General features: G+C 38.7%; 2 protein-coding genes across 3 annotated transcripts in view; both read left to right on the top strand.

Moving 5' to 3' along the window:
• The window catches only part of LOC131504900 (coiled-coil domain-containing protein 30-like), a 59,432-nt gene extending 40,938 nt beyond the window's left edge, over positions 1–18,494 (top strand). The window contains exons 11-13 of the mRNA XM_058717805.1: positions 160–258; positions 15,695–15,797; positions 18,409–18,494. Of these exons, the coding sequence (XP_058573788.1) occupies positions 160–258; positions 15,695–15,775 (180 nt within the window). The 3' untranslated portion in view covers positions 15,776–15,797; positions 18,409–18,494. The remainder of the gene's footprint in view (positions 1–159; positions 259–15,694; positions 15,798–18,408) is intronic.
• LOC131504899 (coiled-coil domain-containing protein 30-like) overlaps positions 18,409–27,322 on the top strand; it is a 76,492-nt gene continuing 67,578 nt past the window's right edge. For both annotated transcript variants that reach the window (XM_058717802.1, XM_058717804.1), the window contains exons 1-3: positions 18,409–18,534; positions 20,111–20,248; positions 22,219–22,388. In XM_058717802.1, coding sequence (XP_058573785.1) covers positions 18,418–18,534; positions 20,111–20,248; positions 22,219–22,388 — 425 coding nt within the window. In that variant the 5' untranslated portion in view covers positions 18,409–18,417. The remainder of the gene's footprint in view (positions 18,535–20,110; positions 20,249–22,218; positions 22,389–27,322) is intronic.

Genomic DNA, 27,322 nt, shown 5'->3' with positions numbered 1-27,322 from the left:
TTAACCCACTGAGCCACTTTTTACTCTATAAACCTATGTGTGTTAGTTGGATTTTTTTTCGTGAAGAATGTATTCATGTATTACTAGTACCTTTTAATAGCAAAGCAAACCCCCTCCCCAACCCCATACTCTCATATTTAAAATACTTTTGTATTTAAGGTTGAAAGGCTCAAAGGAAAGATTCATGAATCTCAAGAGAATAAGCAACTTGAAAACCACTCCCCTGGGATAACTGTGGGTGCTGAACAGAGAGAACAGGTATTTGAAAGTCTATTCTTTCTGGTTTCATATTTTGAAGTGAGTCCCATTTTTGCAAAGTATACCAGAGCGATTGGTGCTGATCATTTATTACTCTCCTCTTATTGCCTCTGTTTCTATTGCTCAGCAAATTAGAGTGGAGGAAGAAAGTGGGGTGCAGAGGATGTGTTTCTGTTCACTTCTTCCCCACAGGGGAAATGTATGTGAAGAAAGTGATGGATTATTTCTTTTAAAGAAAAGAGGAAAGGAATCTTACAAAGAGACAACCAATTGAGCATTTTTAATCATCACAATGAAGTTGATTTATAGAATCAACCAATGGTGGGAGAGGGGGTAGTTGGAGCCACACTTAAAGTAATAAACCGGGGTAGAGAACGAGAAAGGCCTAGACGCCATGTACAGTGTCTAGTCTTTTCAGTGTGATCGGCATCTGAAGCGGTGGACAAAGTGATCGACTTTAGGGCTGGAATGAAGCAGGAGCCAGTATGTGTTAGATAGGGCTGTTTCAGACACTCAGGGCAAGGAGCTAGACTGCTTTGGGGGGCTTTCCTCTTATATACTTAAGATGAGTGACATCCCTTGTTGCTGAGGGGTCTCATTCATGAGAGCTGTTTTTATTGTAGTTCCCTGGGCCCTATAGCCCAGACCTCTTAGGTATCATGGAAACTACAGCTGCAGAATTTCTTGGCTCTGACCCAAGGAGTTAGTGTCCTTTCTTGTCTTCCAAAACCCTTTTCCATATAAGCAGTACATTTTTGTAGGAAAGAAAGGAAGAAAAGCAGGGAATGAGGAGTGGAGGAAAGAAAAGAAGGAATTTACAATCAAGACTGCAGTAACTTTTACCAAAATCATTCCCCAAACACTCAGTAGGGCTCTAGTTACAAGCAAGTTGATTATTAATAACTATTTTGATTAGTTTCTTATTTATCCTTCCAGTATGTCTTTATGCAAATGTAAGAAATTTGAATATTTACTCAGATTTCCTCCTTTCCTGATTTCTATTTCTTTTTACTTCTGTATCATACAAAAGAGAGATCCTTCTGTATCGTACAAAAAAAAGTCTTCCTCATTCTTTTTTCTTTTTAATTTTTTTTTGTAACATTTATTTATTTTTGAAAGAGAGAGACAGGGCATGAGCAGGGGAGGGGGAGAGAGAGAGAGGGAGACACAGAATCCAAAGCAGGCTCCAGGATCTGAGCTGTTTGTTAGCACAGAGCCCAGCGCGGGGCTTGAACTCACGAATTGCAAGACCACGACCTGAGCTGAAGTCAGACGCTCAACCAACTGAGCCACCCAGGCACCCCAAGTTTTCCTCATTCTTTAGAGCAATGTAGCTTTCTATTGTGTGGATGTACTACATTTAACCAGTCTCCTCTGATGAACACTTGGGTTGTTTCTAGTCTTTTGCACATGTATGCAGGTGTTTCTGTAGGATAGAGTCGCAGAAATGGGATTATGGGATTAGAGATTAGATACATCTGTAATTTGGGTAGATATTGCTCGATATCCCTCAGAGAGAATTATACCAGTTTCCTCTCCCTCAGCAATGCATGTGAAAACCACTTTGGTAAAAAATTCACCAACTGAATATATTGTCAAAATTTTGTGTTTTTACTAAATGAGAGCTGAGAATGGGTATCCAAATGTAGTTTTCATGTTTATTTATCTATTTACAGTAAGACTGAGCATTTTTCATATGTTTAAAAGTTATTTGTATTTCTTTTATAAAATAGCTTGATTGAAATACCTAATACAATACAGACATACATATTTTAAGAGTTGAGTTCAATGAGATTTGACAGGTGCATACACCTGTATAACCACAACCAACCACTGCAATCAGGAAAGAAAACACATTCGTTAGCCTAACATATTCATTAGCTCCCTCCCCCTTTGCCATCACACCCCTCCCTGCCCTGTCCCCACTCCACCACTTCCTGTTATAATACGTTTTCAGAATTTCTAATAAATAGAATCATCTGGTATATACTCTTTTGTGTTTGGCTTCTTTCACTTGAAATGATGCTTTTGAGATTTATCCACGTTGCTGCCTGTGTCAAGAGTTCATTTTTTATATTGCTGAGTAATATCCCTGTATGTGGATATACCATAAACTATTTGTCTACCCACTGGTTGATAGAACATTCAGATTATTTTCAGGTTTTGACTGTTATAAAATAAAGCTGTCACTAGTATCCTCATACCAGGTTTTTTTTTTTTTCATCTTGGATAAATACCTAGTAGTGGAATTATCAAGTCATAGAGTCAGTGCATGTTTAACTGTATGAAAAACTGCCAGACTGCTTTCCAAAGTAGTGGTACTAGTTTACATTCCCATTGACGATGGTATGGAAGTTTCAGTTGCTTCCTCATCTTCAACAACATTGTTATTGTCAGTCTTGTGAATTCTAGACATTCTAGTGGACACGTAATGGTATCTCACGGTGCTTTTAATTTGACTTTTGAGAGTATCTAATGACAATGAGTATGTTTTGATGTGTTTATTGGCCATTAGTGTATGTTCTTTTATGAAACATATTTTGCTTGTTTTTAATTCAGGTATTTATATTAAGTTGTAGGAATTCTTTCTATTTTTTGGATAACTGTCCTTCATTAGATAGATGTATTTTAAATACTTTCTCTCAGTCTGTGGCTTGTCTTTTCGTCTTTTAAAACAGTGTTTTATGAAGAGTAGTTGTTTTAAAATTTTGATGGATCCCAATTCATCAAATTTTTCTTTTATCATTTTATGATAGGACATAAAAGCCATCTAAGAACCAAGGACACAAAATATTTCTCCTCTCTTTTCTTCTAAAGGTTTTATAGTTTGAGCTTCTACATTTAGATTTATGATCCATCGAGATAATTTTTGTATATGATGTGATGTAAGGGTTGAGATTCATTTATTTCCAAATGTATATCCAATTATTCTAGAACCATTTATTGGAAAGAGAGTTATTTCCTTATCGAATTACTTTGGCTCCTTTAGCAAAAATTAGTTATACAGCTCAGTTTCTGGACTCTATTCTGTTCCATTAATCTACATTTATTCTTAAATAATGCCATGCTGTTGTTTTATTGTAAGTCTTAAAATCAGAAAGAAAACCTTTCCAACTCTGTTTTTCTTTTTTAAAATTGTTTGGACTGTTCTAGGTCCTTTGCATTCCCATATATATTTTATTTTTTAATGTGTATTTATTTATTTTTGAGAGAGAGAGAGAGCAAACATGAGCAGGAGAGGGGCAGAGAGAGGGGGAGAGAGAGAATCCTAAGCAGGCTCTGCACTGTAGCAGGCTCTGCACTGACGGTGCAGAGCCCAACGCAGGGCTCAAACTCACAAACCATGAGGTCATGACTTGAGCTGAAATCAAGAGTAGGAAACTTAACCGACTGAGCCACCCAGGTACTCCCCTGTATACATTTTAGAATGAGCTTGTCAGTTTTGACAAAAATGCCATGTAGGATTTTGATTGGAATGGCATTGAATGTTCAGATCAACTGAGGAAGAATTTATATTTTAACAACATTGGGTCCACCAATGTGTTAACATGGTCTATATCTTTCCATTTATTTGGGTCTTTAATTTGTCTCAGAAATGTTTTGTAGTTTTCAGCACACAGTTCTTACCTATGTAGAATTACATTTATTCTTTAAAAAAAAATGGAAGTATAATTTACATTGCCATAAAATTCACCCTTTTAAAGTGTACAGTGCAGTGAATTTTAGTATACTCACAAAGTTATGCAATTATCACTACTGTCTAATTTCAGAACATTTTTATCTCCCCCAAAGAAACCCCATATCCATTAGTAGTCATTCTCCATTCCCTTAGCCCCCAGCCTCTTGGCAACTACTAATTTACTTTTTGTCTCTAAGAATTTGCCTATCCGGGTACATTTCATGCAAATGGAATCATAAAATATGTGGTCTTCTGCATCTGGCTTCTTTCACCTTAGCATAATATTTTCAAGACTCAAGCCTATCATAGCATAGGTAAGTGCTTTATCTCTTTTTTGTGGCTAAATAATATTTCATTGCATGGATTATACCACATTTTGTTTTTCCATTCATCAATTGAGGGGCATTTGGTAGTTCCCAGTTTGTGGCTATTTTGAATAATGCAAACTTTTTGTGTGGACATATTTTCATTTCTTTTGGGTATGTACCTAGGGGTGAAATTGCTAGGTCATATGTTAACTCTCTGTTTACCCTTTTGAAGAAATGCCAGGCTGTTTTCCAAAGCAGTTGTTCCATATAATATTCCCATCAACAGTGTATAAGAATTCCAATTTCCCCACATCTTCACCAATATTTGTTATAGTCTTATCTTTTTTATTATAGCTATCCTAGTGGGTGTGAAGTAGGATCTTAATGTAATTTTGACTTGTATTTCCTGTGTAATCTTGAGCATCTTTTCTTACGCTTATTGGCCATTTGTATATCTTCTTTAGAAAATGTCTATTCATGGGGTGACTGAGTGGCTCAGTCTTTTAAGCATCCAACTCTTCACTTCAGCTCAGGTCATGATCTCACGCTTTGTGGGATTGTGCCCATGTTGGGCTCTGTGCTGACAGGGTGGAGCCTGCTTGGGATTCTCTCTCTCCCTCATTCTCTGCCTCTCCCCTGCTCACGTGTGTGTGTGCGCGCACTCACGCGCACTCACGCATGCACACACGTGAGCTCGCTCTCTCTCTCAAGATAAATAAATAAAGGGGTGCCTGGGTGGCTCAGTCGGCTGAGCGTCCGACTTTGGCTCAGGTCATGATCTCGCTGCTCGTGAGTTCGAGCCCTGCATTGGGTCCTGTGCTGACAGCTCAGAGCCTGGAGCCCGTTTCAGATTCTGTGTCTCCCTCTCGCTCTGCCCCTTCCCTGCTCATGCTCTGTCTCTCTCTGTCTCTCAAAAATGAATAAACGTTAAAAAAAAATTTTTTAAAGATAAATAAGCATTAAAAGAAGAAAATGCCTATTCATATTGTTTGCCAGTTTTAATGGAGTTGTCTTTTTATTGCAAGAGCTCTTTATATACTCTATTTATTATCTCTGTCATGGACTGAATTATGCCTCCATTGAAATATGTTGAAGTCCTAACCCCCAGTACCTGTGAACACGACCTCATTTAGATACAGGGTCTTTGCAAATGCAGTAAAGTTAAGATGAGGTCATTAGGATGGGCCCTAATCCAATATGACTGGCGTACCTGTGAGAAGAGGAAATGCTATGTGAAGACAGAGACACACAGGGAGTGCCATGTGATGACAGGTGGAGAGATTGGAGGGATGCAGGTACAAGCCAAGACATGCCAAGGATTGACAGCCACCACCAGAAGCTAGAAGAGGCAAGGAAAGATTCTACCCAGAGTCTCAAAGGGAACATTGCTTTGATAATAGCTTGCCTTCAGAGTTCCAGCCTCCAGAGTGATGAGGAATAAATTTCTGTCGTTTTAAGCTACCCAGTTTGTGGTACTTTGTTATGGCAGCCCGCAGAAACTCGTTGGCATTTTGGTACCAAAAAGTGAGGTACCTTCTATAACAAATAGCTAAAACAGTAGAAGTGGCTTTGTACTTGTATTACATGTGGAAGCTGGAGTAATGTTGGGGTGCTAGATAGAAAAAGCTTAAATTGCCTTGAAGGGATTGTTGGTATAAATACAGACTTAAAGGTGATTCTGGTGAGAGTTCATGAAGAAGTGAGACTATAGGGAAAGCGTCTGTCTCTCGGAGAATACGTAGATTGCCATGATCGGAATGTTGCTTAGAAACATGAACTTTGAAGCTGCTTCTGGTGAGGCCTCAGAGAGCAGTGAGGAACATGCCCTATTTGACTCTGAAGAAGAGATGATCCTTGTTATAAAGTAGCAGAGAACGTAGTTGAATTATGTTTTGCCACTGAGTGGAAAGTAGAACCTGGAAGTGGTGAACTTGGATATTTAACTGTGGTGATTTCTGAACAAAATGTATAAGGTGTGGCCTGTTTTCACCGTGATGCTTATGGTACAATATGAGAGGAAAGAGATAAATTGAATGAACTTCAATAAAAAAGAACAACACTCGATGTTATAAATCCTATAATATATTGTTAATTATTTTTGCTTAAGCCTTTTAAGGGGAAAACAAAAGTATTTCGTATTTAACCACATACTGACCACTTCTAGAGTTCACCATTGCTTTGCATAGATCCAAGTTTCTACGTGGTACCATACTTCTTTAGCCTAAAGACCATGATTCAACATTTCTCCTGGTATAGATCTACTAGTGATCAACTTTTTGTTTTTTTTCCCTTTTGTCTGCAAAAGTCTTTGTTCTACTTTTGTTTTTCAAAAATGTTTGTTACTGTGATAAAATACACATAACTATTTTTAAGTGTACAGTTCAGTGATAGTAAGCACATTCACAATGTTGTGCAGCTATTACTAACATCTACGTCCAGAACTCCCTTCATCTTGCAAACCTGAAACTGTGTATTCATTAACCAATAATTCCCTCTTCTGCCCTTCCTCCCAGCCCCTGGTAACCGCCATTCTATTTTCTGTCTCTATGATTTCGACTACTCTAGGTACCTCAAATAAGGGGAATCATATTCACTATTTGTCCTTTGGTGACTCACATTTCAATTAGCATATCTTCCAAGTTTCATCCCTGTTGTACCACATGTCAGAATGCCCTTCCTATTTCAGGCTGAAATTCCATTGTATTGCCACATTTTGTTTATCTATTCATCCATCAAGGGACACTTGAGCTGCTTCAACCTTTGGGCTGTTGTGGATAACACTGCGATGAACACAAGTGTGCACATATCCATTCAAGTCCCTGCTTTCAATTCTTTGGGGTATATACCTTGATGTGGAATTGCTGGATTATAGTAACTGGCTTTCATTTTGTTGAAGAACCATCATACCGTTTTCCACCGTTTACTTTCTCACTAACAGTTTCACAAGGGTTCCAATTTCTCTATATCACCTTCAACAACACCTATTTTCTGTGGTTTTGGTGGTAGCTATCCTAATGAATACAGGGTAGTTTCTCATTGTGGTTTGAGTTGCATTTACCTAATAATTAATGATGTTAAACATCTTTTCATGTGTTTATTGATCAATCATATGTCATCATTGGAGAAATATCTATTCAAGTCCTTTGCGTATTTTAAAATCAGGTTGTTGTTATGTTGTTGAGTTTTGGGAGCTCTTTATATTTTCTGCTTATATCAATCCCTTATCAGATATATAATTGCAAATATTTTTCCATTCCATAGGTTGGAATCTGTGTTTTCATTTCATTTCATCTGTGTTGATGCACAAAAAATTCTAAATTTCATGGTCAGTTTGTCTATTTTTTCTTTTATTGCCTGTGCCTTTGATGTCATATCCAAGAAATCATTGCCAAATTTAATGTTATAAAGCCTTTTGCATGTTTTCTTCTATGAGCTTTATAGTTTTACATCTTATATTTAAATCTTTGATTCATTTTTAGTTAATTTTTATATATGCTGTTAGGATACAACTTCATTCTTTTTGTAAATGGATGTCCAATTTTTTCAGCATCATTTGTTGAAAAGACTGGTCTTTTCCCATTGAATGGTCTTGGCACATTTGTCAAAAATCATTTGACCATATCGGGACACCTGGGTGGCTCAGTCAGTTGAGCGACTGACTTCAGCTCAGGTCATGATCTCACAGTCTGAGTTCGAGCCCCTCATCGGGCTCTATGCTCACAGCTCAGGGTCTGGAGCCTGCTTCAGATTCTGTGTCTCCCTTTCTCTCTGCCCCTCCCCTGCTCATGCTCTGTCTGTCTCTCTCTCTGTCAAAAGTAAATAAACATTAAAAAAAAAATCATTTGACCATATACATGCAGGTTTATTTTGGGGCTCTGTATTCTTTTTTTTTTTTATTAAATTTTTTTTTTTCAACGTTTTTTATTTATTTTTGGGACAGAGAGAGACAGAGCATGAACGGGGGAGGGGCAGAGAGAGAGGGAGACACAGAAGCGGAAACAGGCTCCAGGCTCTGAGCCATCAGCCCAGAGCCTGACGCGGGGCTCGAACTCACGGACCGCGAGATCGTGACCTGGCTGAAGTCGGACGCTTAACTGACTGCGCCACCCAGGCGCCCCTAGGGGCTCTGTATTCTATTCCATTGGCCTATATGTCTGTATTTATGCCTGTACCACACTGTTTTGACTACTCTGGCTTTGTACTAAATTTTTAAGACATGTTTATTTTGAGTGAGAGAGAGAGTGCATGCTCAAGCGCATGTGAGCGGGGGAGGGGCAGAGAGCAAGAGCGAGAGCGAGAGCGAGAGCGAGAGCGAGAGCGAGAGAGAGAGAGAGAGAGAGAATCCCAAGCAGGTTCCATGCTGTCAGCACAGAGCACCAGCACAGAGCATCATGGGGCTCAGTCCCACAAACTGTGAGATCATGACCTGAACAGAAATCAAAAGTTGGACCCTTAACTGACTGAGCCACCCAGGCACCCTGCATATTTTAAAATCAGGAAGTATAAGTCCTGAAGCTTTGTTCTTCTTTTTCAAGATGGTTTTAGCTGTTCAGCATCCCTTGAAATTCCATATGAATTTTAAGATGGGTTTTTCTATTTCTGCAAAAAAAAAAAAAATGTCATTGGGATTCTGATAGAGACTGCATTGAATCTTCAGATTGCTTTAGATAGTATTGACATCTTAATAATATTAAGTCTTCCAATGCATGAACATGGAATGTGTTTCCATTACTTTCTCTTCTTTAATTTTTTTCAGCAATGATTTCTAGTTTTTATTGTACAAGTCTTTCACCTCCTTGGTTAAATTAATTCCTAACTATTTTTTTGATGCTACTATAAATAGAAGTGTTTTTGTAATTTCCTTTTCAGATTGCTCATTGTTACCATGTAGAAGTGTGACTGAGTTTTGTGTGTTGACTATGTGTCTTGCTACTTCGCTAAATTCATTTATTAAGTCTAACTGTGGAATCTTTAAGGTTTCCTACATATAAGATTGTATCATCTGCAAACAGAGATAATTTTGCTTCTTCTTCTCCAGTTTGGACGTCTTTTATTTATTTTTTTCTTGCTTAATTGCTCTGACTAGAATTTCCAATACTATGTTGAATAGAAATGGTGAAAGTTTGTTCCTGATCTTACAGGGAAAGCTTTCAGTCCTTGACCATTGAATATGATGTTCACCGTGGGTTTCTTATAAATCTTTATTATGTTGAGATAGTTTTCTTCTTTTCCTAGTTTATTTTGTGGTTTGTTGTTGTCATTGTTGTTGTTGTTTTAAGTAGGATCCATGCCAAGCATGGAGCCCAACGCAGGGCTTGAACTCACGACCCTGAGATCAAGACCTAACCGAAAATCAAGAGTCAGACACTTAACCAACTGAGGTATCCAGGCACCTCTCCTTAATGTTTTTTTAATCATGAAACGGTGTTGAATCCTGTCAAATGCTTTTTCTGCACCAATTAGATGATCATGTCAATGTTCCTTCATACTTTTTTTTTTTTTTTTTTTAATTTTTTTTTTCAACGTTTTTTATTTATTTTTGGGACAGAGAGAGACACAGCATGAACGGGGGAGGGGCAGAGAGAGAGGGAGACACAGAATCGGAAACAGGCTCCAGGCTCCGAGCCATCAGCCCAGAGCCTGACGCGGGGCTCGAACTCACGGACCGCGAGATCGTGACCTGGCTGAAGTCGGACGCTTAACCGACTGCGCCACCCAGGCGCCCCTGTTCCTTCATACTTTTAATGTGGTGTATCACAATGATTAATTTCTGTATATTGAACCATACTTACATTTCAGGAATAGATCTCACTTGGTTACGGTGTATATCCCTTCTAACATGATGTTAAATTCATTTTGATAATATTTTTTGAGGATTTTTACATCAATTCTCATAAAGGATATTGGTTTGTAGTTTTTTCTTCCTTATAGTATCTTTGTCTGGCTTTCATGGCAGGGTAAGCTGACCTCACAGGGTGAGTTAGAAAGTGTTTCTTCCCTTTCAAGTTTTGGGAAAAGTTTGAGAAGGCTTGGTGTTAGTTCTTTTTTTAATGTTTGGTAGAATTTACCAGTGAGGCCATCAGGCCTGAGACCTTTCTCTGTACTGGCGATTTTTGATTACTGACTCAGTATCCTTACTCATTATAGGTCTATTCAAATTTTCTGTTTCTTTATGATTCAGTCTTTGTTGGTTTTGTGTTTCTAGGAATTTGTCCATTTCGTGTATGTTGTCTAATTTATTGTGTACAATTGTTCGGAGTACTCTTTTTTTAAATGTTTTTATTTATTTTTGAGAGAGAGAGAGAGAGAGAGAGAGAGAGAGAGAGAGAGAGAGAGAGAGAGCGCACAAGTGGGGGAGGGGCAGAGAGAGAGAGGGAGACACAGAATCCGAAGCAGGCTCCACGCTCCGAGCTGTCAGCACAGAGCCCGATGCAGGGCTCGAACTCATGAACTGCAAGATCATGACCTGGGCTGAAGCTGGAAGCTCAACCAACTGAGCCATCCAAGTGCTCCTGTTCAGAGTACTCTTATAATTTTTTTTTTAATTTCTGTAGAATCAGTAGTAATATACTCATTTTCAACTCTTACTTTAGTAATTTGAGTCTTTTTCTTCTTAGTCAGTCTAGGTGAAGGTTTGTCAATTTTTTTCATCATTTCAAATAACCAATTTTTGGTTTCACTGATTTTATATATTGATTTTCTATTCTTTATTTTATCTGTGCTCTAACCTTTGTTATTTCTTTCTACTATGTCTGGATTTAATTTGTTGTTCTTTTCATACTTTCTTAAATTATAAAGTTAGGTTGTTGATTTCAAATCTTTCTTGTTCTTTAATGTGAGCATTTATTGCTATAAATTTCCCCCTTTTATTACTTCTCATAAGTTTTGCTATGTTGTACTTTCATTTTCATTCATCTTTGGGTATTTCCTAATCTCTCTTGTGATATCTTCTTTGATCCATTGGTTGTTTAAAAGTAAGTTGTTTAATTTCCACAAATATGTGAATTTTCCAGTTTTCCTTCTGTTCTTAATTTCTGTCTCCATCCTACTGTGATCAGAGAAGATACTTTGTATTACCATATTACCAATCTGTCTTTTAAAATCTGTTAAGATTTAGTCTGTGGCCTAAAATATGGTCTGTCCTGGAGAATGACCTGTGTGCATTTGAGAAGGATGAGTACTTTGTTGTCATTGAGTAGAGTGTCCTGTATGTCTGTTAAATATTACTGCTTTATTGTGTTGTTCAAGTCCTGTTTCCTTACTTATTTTATATCTGGCTGTTCTATCCATTATTGAAAGTAGGATATTGAGGGGTACCTGGATGACTCAGTCGTTAAGCATCTGACTTCAGCTCAGGTCATGATCTCATAGTTTGTGAGTTCGAGTCCCACATCGGGGGAGCTTGAGCCCCACTTTGAGTAAAAACATGAACCCCAGGTGAGCCCTGCTTCTCCCTCTCTCTCTCTCTCTCTCTCTCTCTCTGCCCCTTGATAACTTGTACCCTCTCTCTCAATCAAAAAGAGAAAGAAAGAAAGAAAGAAAGAAAGAAAGAAAGAAAGAAAGAAAGAAAGAAAGGAAGAAAGAAAGAAAGAAGGGTATTGAAGTCTCCAATTCTTGTAGAAATGTCTCCATCTTCTTTCAGTTTGGCCAATTTTTGCCTTATATATTTTGGTTGGTGATTAGGTACTATTATATCTTATTGCTGTATTGAATGTTTTATTAATATATAATGTCCTTCTTTGTCTCTTGTAATCTTTTTTGATTTAAAGTCTATTTTGTCTAGGGGCGCCTGGGTGGCGCAGTCGGTTGAGCGTCCGACTTCAGCCAGGTCACGATCTCGCGGTCCGTGAGTTCGAGCCCCGCGTCAGGCTCTGGGCTGATGGCTCGGAGCCTGGAGCCTGTTTCCGATTCTGTGTCTCCCTCTCTCTCTGCCCCTCCCCCGTTCATGCTCTGTCTCTCTCTGTCCCAAAAATAAAAAAAATAAAAAAAAATTAAAAACGTAGAAAAAAAGTCTATTTTGTCTGATATTAGTTTAACTAGCCCTGCCATCTTTTGGTTACTGTTTGCATGAAAAACTTTTTTTATCCTTTATCTTGCAACCTGTTTGCATCTATGAATCTGAAGTGAATCTTGTGTGGACAGTATATAGTTGGATCATGTTTTGTTTTTATTCATGATACCAATGTCTGTCTTTTGATTGTAGAGATAATTACCTTAAATTTAAAGTAATTATTACAGTAGGACTTTTGTCATTTTGCCATGTTTCTATGTACATTATAGCTCTTTGTCCCCCTCATTTCCTGCATTATTGTCTCTCTTGTGTATAGTTGATTTTTTGGTAATAAAACATTTTAATTCCTTTTCATTTCCTTTGAGTATACTCTATAAGTATTTTCTTTGTGGTTACCATAGGGATTACATTTAACATGCTAAAGTTATAACACTCTAATTTGACTTTATGCCAGCTTAACTGTAATAGTATGCAAAAATTCTGCTTATTTACAGCTCTGCTCTCAGTAACTGACATCACAAAATTACAATTTTATATATTGTGTGTCCAAAAACATGAACTAATAATTGCTTTTTTAAATGTATTAGTCTCTTAAATTACATAGAAACCAAATTATGGAATTAGAATGAAAGTTACAATAATACTAGCTTTTAGGCTAATAATTTTAAACAATATATTCATCTCTTAAATCATGTGGAAAAAAGTTGAGTGTTAAACCATTGTTACTATAATACTAGCTTTTAGGGGCGCCTGGGTGGCGCAGTCGGTTAAGCGTCCGACTTCAGCCAGGTCACCATCTCGCGGTCTGTGAGTTCGAGCCCCGCGTCCGGCTCTGGGCTGATGGCTTGGAGCCTGGAGCCTGTTTCTGATTCTGTGTCTCCCTCTCTCTCTGCCCCTCCCCCGTTCATGCTCTGTCTCTCTCTGTCCCAAAAATAAATAAAAAACGTTGAAAAAGAATTTAAAAAAAAAAAAATAATAATAATAATAATAATACTAGCTTTTATAATTGCCCATGTATTTACCTTTACTGAGATGTTTATCTCTTCATATGGCTTTGAGTTACTGTCTGGTATCTTTTCATTTCAACCCACAGGACTCCCTTTAGGATTTCTCACAGGGAAGGTCTACTAGTAACAAACTCCCTCAGCTTTTATTTATCTGTGAATGTCTTAATTTCATTCTCACTCTTGAAAGGACAGTTTTGTTGGATATAGAACTCTTGGCTGACAGGTTTTTCCTTTTAGCATTTTGAATATATCAGCCCACAGCCTTCTGACCTCCAAAGTTTCTGATGAGAAATCTGCTCAATAATTGAGGATTATTGAGGATCTTATTGAGGATCTCCTGTAAGTGACAAGTCACTTCTCTCTTGCTGCAGTTGAGATTATCTCTTTGCCTTTGCCTTTCAATAGTTTAATTATAATGTGTCTTGGTGTGGGTCTCCTTGATTTCATCTTTCTTGCAGTTCATTGAGCTTCTTGGATGCTTATATTCATGTCTTTAAACAAATGGTCATTTTCTTTTGTCTTTGATGGTGACCATGACTGTGGCCCATTCCTGTTCTGTCACCCATATATCCACTGAAAGGAGACTGATCTGGGAAGCAGGCACCAAGACAAACCTAGAATTACAGGAGAGTTATTGGGGGGTGGTACCTGAGAAGGATCAGGGAAGGGCAGACATGGGCTAGCAAAGCCTTTAGATCGTGATTCAGGTCTGATATCTGTTAAAGAAGAGGGAGACAGAAGGAAGATTGGAAGGAAGAACCTCAGCCTGTGGTGTAGTTCTGAGAAGTCTCATTCAGACCAACAGGGCTTTGGCTCTGTGATAACCTGTGACGAAATTCCACATTAACCAGAAATGGCCAGGCCTTAATATCCCTAACCATGCTCAGTTGTTCACTGGAGGATGCCTGGGAAGTGTGCGCCAAGTTCTTTCCTGAAGAGAGAGATACCTACCAGGGGTACAGTTACATGTGGCCCTCTGTATCACAGAATCCTTTTTTTTTTTTTATGTTTATTTTGAGAGAGAGAGAAAGATCGCTGGTGGGGGGTGGGGGTGGGGCGGGAGAGAGAGAGGGAGACACAGAATCCGAAGCAGGCTCCAGGCTTCGAGCTGTCAGCACAGAGCCCAATGCAGGGCTCGAACCCACAAACTGGGAGATCATGACCTGAGACAAAGTTGGACACTCAACCAAACCCAGGCACCCCACAGAATTCTGGATGGTAGAAAAGATTCTTGTACAGTAACTGGTAAATCCACCTCCATCTATGATAGATGTTATCTATGACATTCTGAATAAATGAGCATCTGTCTTATTTTAAAACTTGTTTAGAAAAGAAAACACATTTTCCTATCATGTTTAATATTAAATACCATGGTTTTTTTCTGTCTGATCTTAGTCCTACAGCTATGGTATAAGCCAGTTTTCTTTACCTTGTCATCAAGACTTGAAATATGTGTGGATTTCTAAAATAATAAAGATTTATTTTTTTTTAACATTTTTTATTTATTTTTGGGACAGAGAGAGACAGAGCATGAACGGGGGAGGGGCAGAGAGAGAGGGAGACACAGAATCGGAAACAGGCTCCGAGCCATCAGCCCAGAGCCTGACGCGGGGCTCGAACTCACGGACCGCGAGATCGTGACCTGGCTGAAGTCGGACGCTTAACCGACTGCGCCACCCAGGCGCCCCGATTTATATTGACTTTTAATGATCCTTTCATTTCATCCCACATAGAGCCCCCTGGAAGGGGCTAAGAAGGAACATTGTAAATATATGGTTCTTCCCTTTAAGAGTGTTTACAAATAGAAGTCTTTCAAATTAGAAAAGGTATTCAATGAATAAGTAATAAATTATAGTTAAATGGCCTTTTAAAGTCATTTCTTGGGGCGCCTTGGTGGTTCAGTCAGTTGGGTGTCCGACTTCAGCTCAGGTCATGATCTCACGGCTCGTGGGTTCGAGCCCCGTGTCGGGCTCTATGCTGCCGGCTCAGAGCTTGGAGCCTGCTTCAGATTCTGTGTCTCCCTCTCTCTCTGCCCCTCCCCTGCTCATGCTCTGTCTCTCTCTGTCTCAAAAATAAATAAGAACATTAAAAAAAAATTTTTAAGTCATTTCTTGAGGAAAGAGGAAGTAACTAAATAGATTTTTGCCATTGAAGTTCTCTTGTGATCTTTCAAGAAGAAAAAGACTGAAGCTTTCTTGATTGCGTTTAGCAGCCAGGCAATGGTGATATCACTCAGTATTAACCAAAGAATCATTCTCAGCAGCGTAATCGAGTGAACTGAATGCTGTAATCCGGGGGTTAGGAGCTTCAGATCTTGATGTAGGGTCACGCTCCCCTTTGCCTGCATCATCAGCTTTTAGATGGGTGCTCAGGTGCCTCATGCCATCATTCCTGGTCTCTGACTACTTTACTTTCTGTTTCCTACAAATAGGAAGTAAAAGGATGGAAATTAAGATCTGAGTGCCTACAGTGTTGTAATGACTCTGCTGTGGGTTTGATAGAACTCATGTAATGTTAACAGAAAATTCTGGGAGGTAAGTATTGTTCCGTCTTCTGCATAGTGAGGAAACCAAGATCACAAATTCATAAATGTGGAAGATCTCAAATTTCAACTGACTACAAAACCCACATTTTTGCCACTGTGACTTTCAAACTGTGTTTTAGGGATCCTTGACATTCTACAGATGCAAAGCTCCAGGCCTTCTGCCTCCACACCGACCAGAGAAGCTTCCATTTCTGGGAGCCCTGGAGGCAGTTTCCCCATAAGAATTCTTTTCAAAATAAATGAGAGGGGGTTACTTTAAAAGAACAAATAATTTAGTGACTACTGGGTGGCTCAATCAGTTAAGCGCCCAACTCTTGGTTTCTGCTCAGGTCATGATCTCACAGTTCCATGGGATCGAGCCCGCATCAGGCTCTGTGCTGGCAGCGTAGAGCTAACTTGGGGTTCTCTCCCTTCCTCCCTCTCTGTGCCCCCTTCCCAAAAACAAATAAATATTTAATTAATTTTTAAAAATTTTAAAAGAACAAATAATTTAGAAAAGCAATCCTTTAAACCAACTCCTCAAGATAATGATCTGTATTCCTTACCAATTTCTATATGCAGACAGATTTATCATTAATTAGATCCTGGTAATGTGGCTAGTATGCATATTCTCAGAGAAAATGCTTAAAAGAGAAGAAATGCTAGGTATCTGGTAAGAATGATAATAGCCACAATATGTCAAGCATCTCTCATATGCCATGTTCTGTTCTAGATGTTTTATAAACATAGTCTCATGTAATCCCTATAACAACCCTCCCCAAGGTAGGAGAGATAGTCCCACTTCATATTTGAGAGAATTTAGAGGAACTTGAACAATGTAAGAGACAGAGCTAGGAGTTATTCCAGGTTTGTCTGGCCTTCCAGCTGATTTTGTTCATCATATTAACTCTTATGAGGATTTATGGAGGGGTTTATATAGTGGATTTATTATAACTGATGGGGGTTACAGCATGCCCAACACTGAGCACATGAACCTGGAGGTGATGACCTGGCATGTTTCTTCCTGTCTGGCACCCACATCTGCCACCCCATTGGCTATGCCTGTGCGAGGGCAGAGCACAGTGCAAGCACACAGCACGGATGGCAGGAACACTTGTCATACTGTGCCCAGGAGGCACAGTTTGATTCAGAGCATTAGATGATCCCCACCTTTCAGGTAGTGGAACACTGAAAGTGGAAAATTCCAAGCTGTTACACCATTCTCCAGAGCCGTTGGTAGCTACCCTGTGCCAGTTAGGCAATTCCTTAGCACGTCAGTCAGTGCTTCCCTCTGTTTGCTGTTGCCTGACAGATGAGGTAGGCTCCCTTCAGCTACCCAGAGCTCTCGCCATCCCACTGCTCATCTCTCACATTGTTTGCTGCCCTTTTCCTGTGTTTTTCTGGTTGAAACTTTGGTCACCACGGAGTCTGTGAAGGACATAAATTGCCTAAGTGCATAATTATTTTTAGAATGGCATAAATTATGGGAGATTTCAAATATATGTCCCTTTGAAAACTATCTTTTAAAAGTTATGGCATTAAAATACATGACATTCTTATGCTAAAAAACACAAAGGAAATGAGGGGAGTTGAACCATTTCCCTACACTTTGCACGGAGGCATCTCAGGTGGTGGAGGGGTGGGGCCAAGAAGAGCTTTGCCTTGAGTGCTGAATGCTCAGCATGTCAAGTATGGATGTGCAGAAACATTCACCAGGGCAGAAGAGGGTGGGTGATATCCTTTCCTGTATCCTTGTATGGTGTTGCTAAGAAGTCGACCTCATTCTTAGCCAGGTCTTTTTTCTATGCCCTTAGACAGGAGGATTTGCAAAAGTTACACCGAGGTTTTAGCATCCATTTTTCCAGTTTCCTTTTCCATTCTTTCCAACCCATCTCTTCCTGTTTTATTGATATTAAACACAAAAAAGGGAAATTATTAATAATCAACGTTACTAAACTAATGGATTAATTTTGGAAAAACCTGTAGGTCAAATGAATACATATCTGGCAGTAAATTATGAATCCAGAAGTACAAGCAAAGCTCCAGCATACTTTTGTCCAAAATTTAATTAGGTAAAACTCTTTGGTTGATCCACCCTTTCCTTTCTTCAGCTTAAGTAAATATATCTGAGCCTCACCTCTGTTCTCTGTAAAAGAAAAAAAAAAAAGTAGTTCCAATTTGTAGGGTTCTGGGAAAATAAAATGAGATTGTGCAAGTAAAACATGTACCATAATGTCTAACATATGCTAAGCACTAACTACCTATTAGCTGATCTCATTATTATTGCAATTATTATTACCAACAAATTTAGAAAGATTTCAACAATACTTTGTATTTGGTCGGTGCTTAACATTTACAGAATACTTTCAAAATCTCACTTTATTCCTACTCCGATGGCCATAATGTATGTAGGAAAAGTATTAGCTCCATTTTACAGTTGAGAAAACAGACTCAGAGAGAAACATGTCTCTTACGAACTATGGTACCATGAACTATTTTTCCCAGCTTTATATCTCCTTTAGGTGACTTTATAATTTAGTTAGGGTGTAAATTAGTATTATTAGAATTTATAGGAAACATTATTGTATGTAGAAATAATTATGTAAAATGCTTTTTTGCAGATTTTGAAAATGAGCCAAGAAAAAATTGACATATTTGAAAGTAAGTTGTCAGAAGAGAGAGAAAGGAGAAAGCAATCGACATCTGATCTTAATACTGTACAGAAGGCTTTGAAAGTTGATAGTGAGGTATTCTGCCACTCAGGATGTTATTCTCCTCTTTTTGCATTCCTAATTTAGGGATTTCATGTTACCATTTATTTTAATTTTAATTTTTTTTTTTTCAACGTTTTTTATTTATTTTTGGGACAGAGAGAGACAGAGCATGAACGGGGGAGGGGCAGAGAGAGAGGGAGACACAGAATCGGAAACAGGCTCCAGGCTCCGAGCCATCAGCCCAGAGCCTGACGCGGGGCTCGAACTCACAGACCGCGAGATCGTGACCTGGCTGAAGTCGGACGCTTAACCGACTGCGCCACCCAGGCGCCCCCCATTTATTTTAATTTTAAAATAAATAGTAGCTCTAGAATATGTGTTTCTGTTAGTAATAATGGGGTGACTGTTGTTCCCTCACGCTGAGTTCCAGCTCCAGCACTAGCCAAAAAGAGACCTTTAAGTAGTAGGTGGTTTGATTATTATGGTGGCCACAGAGTCATGGACTTGTCTCTCCTTTTAACTGCTGTCCTACCATCTTGGAAAGGTCTATCAAGAGACAACCAGCCTATATTTAAAAGAGAGACCTGGAAGTGAGTCCATGGAAGTCTAGATCACCAATTTAGAGGATGGTGACATTTAATCAGTTTGCAGGGTGGGTGACAGCCAGTGCAATGCCCCAAATCCCATCCTGATGACCTACAGGAATTTCCAATACAATGAGGTAGGAAACTGATACCACTTGCCTTCTTCCTGTGGCCACTCTCTGTTCTCTCTCCTTTTTGCCCAACACTTTCCTCATCAACATTCTCTTCTCCTTCTGATTTGAAGACTTTGGGAAAATACCATGTAACTCCTTTCCTAAAGTAAATTTAATATCATCTGTTTCCTTCACAGGACACCACAGACTAACTCTCAGGCCCCAGTCATCCACCAGCCAAACTACATCTTCCATGTCATCAATGTAGAAATTTGATAAGACTCTACATATAACTAAAGGGTTTTCTCTCACAGATATAGGGGGAAGAAATCAGAGGATTAGAGGAAGCCCTAGTCACTGAATACACATTATTAACTAAGGCAGCATAATTTGTTGTGAAGAACACAGAGTTTGAAGTTGGTCAGATGGTTGAATCTCAGCTTTACCACTTCCTGGCTATGTGAACTTGGGCAGGCCACTTACACTCTCTGAGCCTGTTTCAGTAGCCCTTCTGCATGAGGTTGTCACAAGATTAAAGGCTCAGTTATTCTGTAAAAGGTACATTTGAAAAAAGATACACTTTAAGCAAGAAAATATAATTAGTGCAGGAGTTGCTGAAGAATGTACCCTCTCTACAAGCCTTGCAAAAAGTAGGAAGAACTCTGGAAACCCAGTCCTTCCACCTGTGAGTGATAGAAGCTAAGAATGCTCAGTTTCATTAATTGACTTAAGTAAACTTTACTACTTAACTACCTTAACTACTTTCTTAAAAGTAGTTCTGCTAGAAGAATAAGTTGGGGGGAAAAAAGCAAAAAAAAATTGTGAGAGTTGTTTCAAAGATTCCATTTTAGAAATATTATACCTTTTATGGGGAAAATCTCATTTTACTAAATGTCTTTATTTCTTAATCAGGAGGTGCAAAAATCAAGGTCAGAACTTATATGCCTTTATAATGAAATTCAAAGTCTTCCAAGGGCAGCAGAAGACAGAGACCATTATTTAATAACATATGACCTGCTACAAAGAGAGAATTCTGAATTAGAAACAAAGGTGAGACTGAATTAATTATTTAAATGTTCAGTGTTAGACTTTATCTCTTATGAGGATACAATAAAAGGAAATTAATTTTCAATAAGAGATTACATGTAAATTGGAGTTTATTTTATTATTATAGAATAAATTCCCATATAGTGTAGGCTATAAGCCAAGCTATGACTCAAAATAGACTTCAGTCTTTCACTCTTAGAATTAATCTGTGAATTTTTTTTTTTTTTTTTTTACTTTGAGTCAGTTTCCCAAAAGCTTAAATTTTGGACCACATATTATAATATAAAAGGTTTGCTCAAAAATACAACCACCAAATGATCCAGCAATTCCGCTATCTAGAGAGATATACCCAAAAGAATTGAAAGCAGAGTCTTGAAGAGATATTTGCACACCCATTTTCACAGCAGCATTATTCACAATAGTTAAAGCTTAGAAGTATCCCAAGTGTTTCTTGATGGATGAATAGATAAGCAAATTGTGGTATATACACACAATGGAAAGTCATTGAGCCTTAAAAAGGAAGGAGATTCTGCAATATGCTACAACATGGATGAATCTTGAAGACTTTATGCTAAGTGAAATAAAACAATCACAAAAACACACTGTGTGATTTCAATTATATGAGGTACTCAGAGTAGTCAAAATCATAAAGACAGAAAGTGTAATGGTGGTTGCCCAGGGACTGGGGGAGACAAGAAAAGGGTGTAATTGTATAATAGGTATTGGGTTTGTTTTACAAGATGAAAAGGGTTCGGGGGATGGATGGTGGCAGTGGCCGCACAACCGTGTGAATATATTTAATACCACGGAACCACACACTTAAACTGGTTAAGATGGTAAACTTTATGTTAGGTCTATTTTACCACCACCCCCCAGCACTCAAAACAAACAAGTTGACTTAAGTGTCTTCAACCTTAAACCTTTGAATCAAAGCATTTTTTTCAGTTATACTGAAAAGTAGGCTTATACTTAGAATTAGAAAAATATTTAAATGTCCTGACCCCACTTTGTTCCCCAAGTGTAAAAATGGCTGCCAGACCAGGGTTAGTCAACATTGGAGGTTGCCTATAGTGTAATTTCTGGAGTCCTACCTATTATTAACAACTGTGGGCTGAAAATTCCCTTCCTCAGTTACTCTCTGGGTCTTGATTAAAATGGCAGAAAGAAGTGAAGGCTTGAACACACAGTTAAAAGATATTGGGTTATATTTTAGTACATGTGAAATGGAGGACTAAGTCCAGGCCTCATTTATGTGAAGTTTTTATCCTGAAAGCAGGGTACAAGTTGCTGAGAGATTGGGATATGGATCAAATAGTATGTGACTTAGGGAGGGAAAGGTTCAGAACATGGGGTTAGCTGTCTGGGAAGGTAGATTATGGGGCATAGCCTATAACTAAGCTTTGTTTGTGGGATCTTGTCAGCAAAGTGAGTTACCCTCACACTGTGCAGTTAAAGGATCTTGTCTTATGAAATATCATTGGATATTTTAACACAGGAGATAAACGTAGGCAATAAGAATATAATATAAAAATGAGAGAGCTGTATCACTATCCTGCTAATCTGGCTCTCTCTCACTTAAAAAACTTTTTATTTTGAAATAATTTCAAACTTATAGAAAAGTTGCAAAAATAGCAAAAAGAATGCCCATGTACCCTCACCTCTCCAATGTTAACATGGTTGGTACTACATTTGCTTTATCTTTCTCTCTCTCTCTCCCTCTCTCCAAAAATACCCTTCTTTAAAACCATGGATTTATGCATCCTTATGCCTGTGGTAAAAATGGATTAATTATATAACAACTGCAAAGTGTTAAGTTAAACTAGAAGAAGATCCTTCAATTAGATGTTAATTTATATTACTTGTCAATAATTATTTAAGCATTTAATGGACTAAATGACTAAATGTACTTTTTTCATAATTATCTGTAAGAGTATGCAAAATAGAATATTTGTCTTTTCACTTTAACTTTATAGGTCTTGAAGCTTTCACAAGAATTTGAACAATTAAATCATTTTACTGTAGAGAGAAAAACTGCAGCTACTAATTTAATTACAGGTGAAAATATCTGTAAAGATCTTGTGTCTAAAGAACCAATTTTGGAAGTAGAGATTCAAAGCCCAAAGGAAGAGGAAAAGGAACTCTGGTAAATTGAGAAAATCCCATATCACATTAATTATTTGGGGGTACATTTGGCTTAATCATCATAAGAATTTGATATTTGTTGCCAAATGATGTGAGTGGAAAAATTAGTTATAAGCAAGCATTCCCCAAGAAGTTTGTCTTTTAATATATTATTAAATTTTTAAATCTTTTCCTGCTTTTTAAAATAATTTTATGCTTCTTGTAGAAAATTTGGAAAGCATGGAAAAGTGAAAGGAGATGTTAATAGCCCATAATGTCACCAGGGGGATATGTTAATGTCCTAATTTTTCTTTCTTCTCTCTATAAACATACATATATGTGGGATTTTTTTTTTTTTACATAATTGGACTATACTCTAAATATCAAAAAAGCTGAGAGATTTTTGCTGTTTTTATTTAACATTGTATCTGATAATTTTGATAACCCTTTTCTTTCTTTTTCATTCTTCTTTTCTCTCTTGTTAATCTTGCCCTTTAACTCTTGTCTTTCTACTTTTTCACCAAAAGTATTTTTTCACAGAAACTTGTTAGACTTTGGGCAAATGTATTACTCTGCCTTGGCACGATAATAGATGCAATCGAATTCTGTCCAGGCAAAAGCCTAGAACTAGATCATCAAAAGGGAATGAAAGATGGCAATTTGACTTATATATTATATACTAAAGGATACATCATCAATAACTAGGAAAATATGGTCTAGGTATGGCCACATTTATATCTTTCAAAATGTTTTAACATACAAGGAGGTTTTTTTGCTAGTTTTGGACCTCTGAATTGTATGCCCTCCTAAAAGTTGCTTTTAACTTTAGAGTGTGCTTTGAGTCCAAGATTCACAACCATGAAACCTAGTTGTACAAGTGGGAAAAGCATATTGGAGAGGTGGTGGGGAATAGGTGTAATAGTGGTCACAAGAACAAAAAGCCAAGAAGCTAGATCACAGCATTTAGGTTTGCTGTAGGGGAAAAAGGAAGTCTAGTTCTTGAGCACTGGAAAAGTATATTACTGGGTTTTTGAGGGAGATTATTCTAGAATCTCTATAAGAGATAAATTAAAGAAGAAAAATGGACCAATTAATCCAGATATGAGCTACAGATGAAGAGACAGTGGCCTAGATTGAGTAGGCAGCAGTGGAGATGAAGTGTCCAATTTGAACACTCTTCAGAGAAGAAGTTGACATTAATTATCAAAGCTGACAAAAATCCACCCACCTGACTTGGGGTAATTGGTAGGGATACTTGCCCCACAGAACAAGGCTATGGCCTTAATTCATTTGGAGGTGGGGAACCTTGCCATGATAAAGATACTGGACTTCTCTATAAAGAGCTCCTTGCTGCCACCTGTTTCCATGACTTGGTCTAAATTAAATTACTTCCCAGCACCAAGACTGTGAGATGTCTACATATCTGCCCTATGCTTCCCTCTCTCCTCATAATGTTTCCTTGCTTATCTCCTCTGTCCCACTTCACAGCCTCCACATATCTCAGATCCGTTACACAATCACAATCAACAGTAAAATTGCCTATCTACCATGTGCCAGGTACTATAGGAAGACACTGAGGATACAAAATAAGACACAATTCCTACCCTTATGGTCCAAATAGCCTGCTGGGGGAAGATAGTGTTGGATACTATGGAAGCACAAAGGAGGTGCCCTGGCCCGGGCTAATAAACCAGAAAATATTCTTAAAGGAAATAACAAACCGAGTCCTGAAGTATGGGTAACCGAGAGCCAAGCAAAAAGATGGGGGATTAATTTTCAAGGGGGTTATGACATGTACAAGAGAAGGCATGATTTGTTTGAGGAACTCAATGACCTCAGTGCTGCTACAGCATAGAGCTTGAAGAGAGGAACTGGGGAAGGAGACCATGAGAGTGAAGAAGTAGGCAGGGACCTGATCATGAGGGAACATGAGTGTCTGCATGAAGAAGTTTGGACAACAGGAAACTGCCACAGGGTTTAGTAACATAAAAGAGACTAAGAAGATTTGTGCTTTAGAAAAGTCACTCTGCCAATTGTGTGGGAAATAGATTATTGTACAGGAACAAAGGCAGTGAGACCAGTTAGGAGACTGTTACTATAATCTAGCTGAGAGATGGTGGTATTTGTGAGGAAGAGAAAAGTAAAGGGAATTGAGAAGAGGTAGACTCAACGGGACTTCAGGATTAATGAGTATAGGAAATGAGGAAGAAGGCATGGAAGTCAGAGTGTGGGCAGAGTTTAAAGAAGACTTTCAAGGTTCTGGTTTGATGGTGTCATCCTCTGAGTTTGGGAACACAGTTTAGAGGGAGGAGGGGAAGGAGTTCAGCTTTTGAAACACTGACTTTGAAGTGTCTCTGGAGCAGCCATGCCAAGAGCAAATGAAGACTGGGCTGGAGATAAATTTGAGAATCATCTATAAGTGGACATAAGCAGAAGTCATATGATGGATGAGATGGCCCTGGTTGTTGTCTGATGAAAGTACCTGAAGGCAGAAACCAAAGAAAAGCCTCTTTATAAGAGACAAAAAGAATTACCCTCAAAAGTAACTGAGACAAAACAGCCAGAGAGGTAGAAGGAAAGTCAGGAGAGTATGTGTTACAGAAGCCAGATTAAAGAGTGTTTCAAGAAGAAAGGAATAGCAAATAGTGCCATGTACTGCCAAGAAAATAAAGAATAAAGAGTGATTACTGAATCAGATTAAGAATGTGGTTGAAGACTTTAGTAAGAGTAGCTCCAAGGAAGGGCAAAAAACAAATGGCTCCCTAGATCCCATCTCATGGGATGGTGAATGGGAGTGAACTGAGGAGTGAGTGGAATTTGAGGAAGTACAACTGGTGAGTGTAGCTGTTTTCCAAAAAGTTTGGTTGTGAAAGGGAGAAGGGAATATGGAACTGAAGTGAGAGAATTTGTGTATGTTTAAATGCTGATCAGAAAGAGTCCCCAAATGGACAGGTTTGGGATTCTGCATACCAGAGAGGGGCTAGCCTTAGGAAGTCAGCCACCTGGTCCGCTGTAACAGGAGGAAGAAAGGGAGAATGGACAGAGATCCAAGTGAGTTTTTAACTTGAAACCAAAGGATTGTGTGACGATTTGTGTCTTCTGTGAAGTAGGAAAGAAAGTCATGTGCTAAAAGAGGAATAGAAATATCAGAGTTTATAACATAGTGAAAAAAGTTTGAAATAATCACTATGGTGAGTGGAAAGGGAAGCTGACTAAGGAGGGCAGGTAGTGTTGAGGACCCAGTTAAGCTAGAGACTGTGACTTTGTATGGCATCTGTCTTTGAGAATATGTGATCTGTGGCGCAACATTTAGTATAGGCATGAGAAGACAGTTGGATTCGTCCAGGACCAAGGTTTTGCCACATGAATGCAGTGGAAGGACAATGGGGGACGAAAGTTGAACATTTTATTTAGGCAGTGATTAAAATAATGAACAGTAGGCTCTACGTTGGATAAAGAAGCAGGTAAAGGGAGCTGATAGAAAAAGGGAAAGGTAATTGAAGGTACTTATGTAAAAATTATGTAAAAAGAAAAAGCTGAAATCTGGATATCTAATTTTAGTTATTTTGGAAGTGAAGCATTTGCTGATGATACAACTCATAGTGTGGTTATGCAAGTAGCTGGCAAAGAGGGAGAGATGAGAAGATAACTGGAGATAAGGAGACTGAGGAAGTGAGATGCCAAGGCATTGGTGGGTGATCTGTATGGACCTTGCAATCTTCCAGGATGATTGCAGGACTTGGGGTGAAGAAGACACCAGAAAGCCATGAGCCAAAACCTTCCATTTGAAGAGAAGTAGAAAGTGTTTACAGCACACCTAGCATGGTCCAATGCACATAGAAGCTCCTCCATAAGCCAAATTGATTGATTCTTGTAGCACATCTGTTCTACTAGATTTTACCTCCTTTAAGATAATGGACTCTTTCTTGTTTTTCTGTTGTTTATAGTGCCTTTCTTTTAGAACAACAGATCTTAGAACAGGAGGGACCTGCAGATCTTCTAGTGGTTTACAGAGGTCAACCTTCTAAAACTTTAGGAGCTCTGTAAGGGTCTCAGAAACTGCCATGGGAGATGAGGAAAGACTGATGAGTGGAATTCTGTGTAAGATTTTACTTCAAGAAAGAAGCCACAGCTAAAATGTTTGAAAACCACTGCTATTTAGCTAAGTCTTCTCCTTTCACAGAAGAGGTCTCTGAGACCAAGAGAACTAAAATGACTATTTTGGTCACAGTCACATACTTAGCAAGTTATCAGCAGGACTGCAAGAGGTCCACATCCCCTAACTCTGAGTCAGAAGTTACCACTTTATCTACTTTGTAGAGGACATAGTCACAAATATCCCAAGGGCAAGAAGGTGCTGGGACACTTGGGGTCTAGGTAATTGCTATGAAAGTGAGCTTTATGGTGTTAAAAAATTACTCAGGACTCTGTCTCTGTATATGCATAACATGGAGGGGGGAAAGGGGAGAAGAATGAAGTCCCATCTGTCTTGTTCTGGACTGTCTCCAGTGTCTAGAACAATGCCTGACACACAGTAGGTACTTTTAAAATATTGGAATGGGGCGCCTGGGTGGCTCAGTCGGTTAAATGGCTGACTTCAGCTCAGGTCATGATCTCACGGTCCGTGAGTTCGAGCCCCGCGTCGGGCTCTGTGCTGATAGTTTGGAGCCTGGAGCCTGCTTATGTTTCTGTGTCTCCCTCTCTCTCTGCCCCTCCCCCATTCATGCTCTGTCTCTCTCTGCCTTTCAAAAATGAATAAATGTTGAAAAAAAATTTTAATAAAAAATAAATAAATAAAATATTGGAATGAATGGAGATTTCCTCCTCCCACTGTGTACTTGCAGCTAAACCCAAAGTTGGACTTCCAAGAGCAGCTCTAAGCTTGCAGAGCCCAGCTGATCTCAACCTGGGTTTGCTTTATTAGGAAGCTTGGGCCAGAGCAGCTGGTAGCTTCCC

The sequence above is a fragment of the Neofelis nebulosa genome, chromosome 2 (assembly GCF_028018385.1).
Source record: "Neofelis nebulosa isolate mNeoNeb1 chromosome 2, mNeoNeb1.pri, whole genome shotgun sequence".
In the NCBI taxonomy this organism is placed as follows: Eukaryota; Metazoa; Chordata; class Mammalia; order Carnivora; family Felidae; genus Neofelis; species Neofelis nebulosa.
This window is presented reverse-complemented; position numbering and strand designations above follow the sequence as displayed.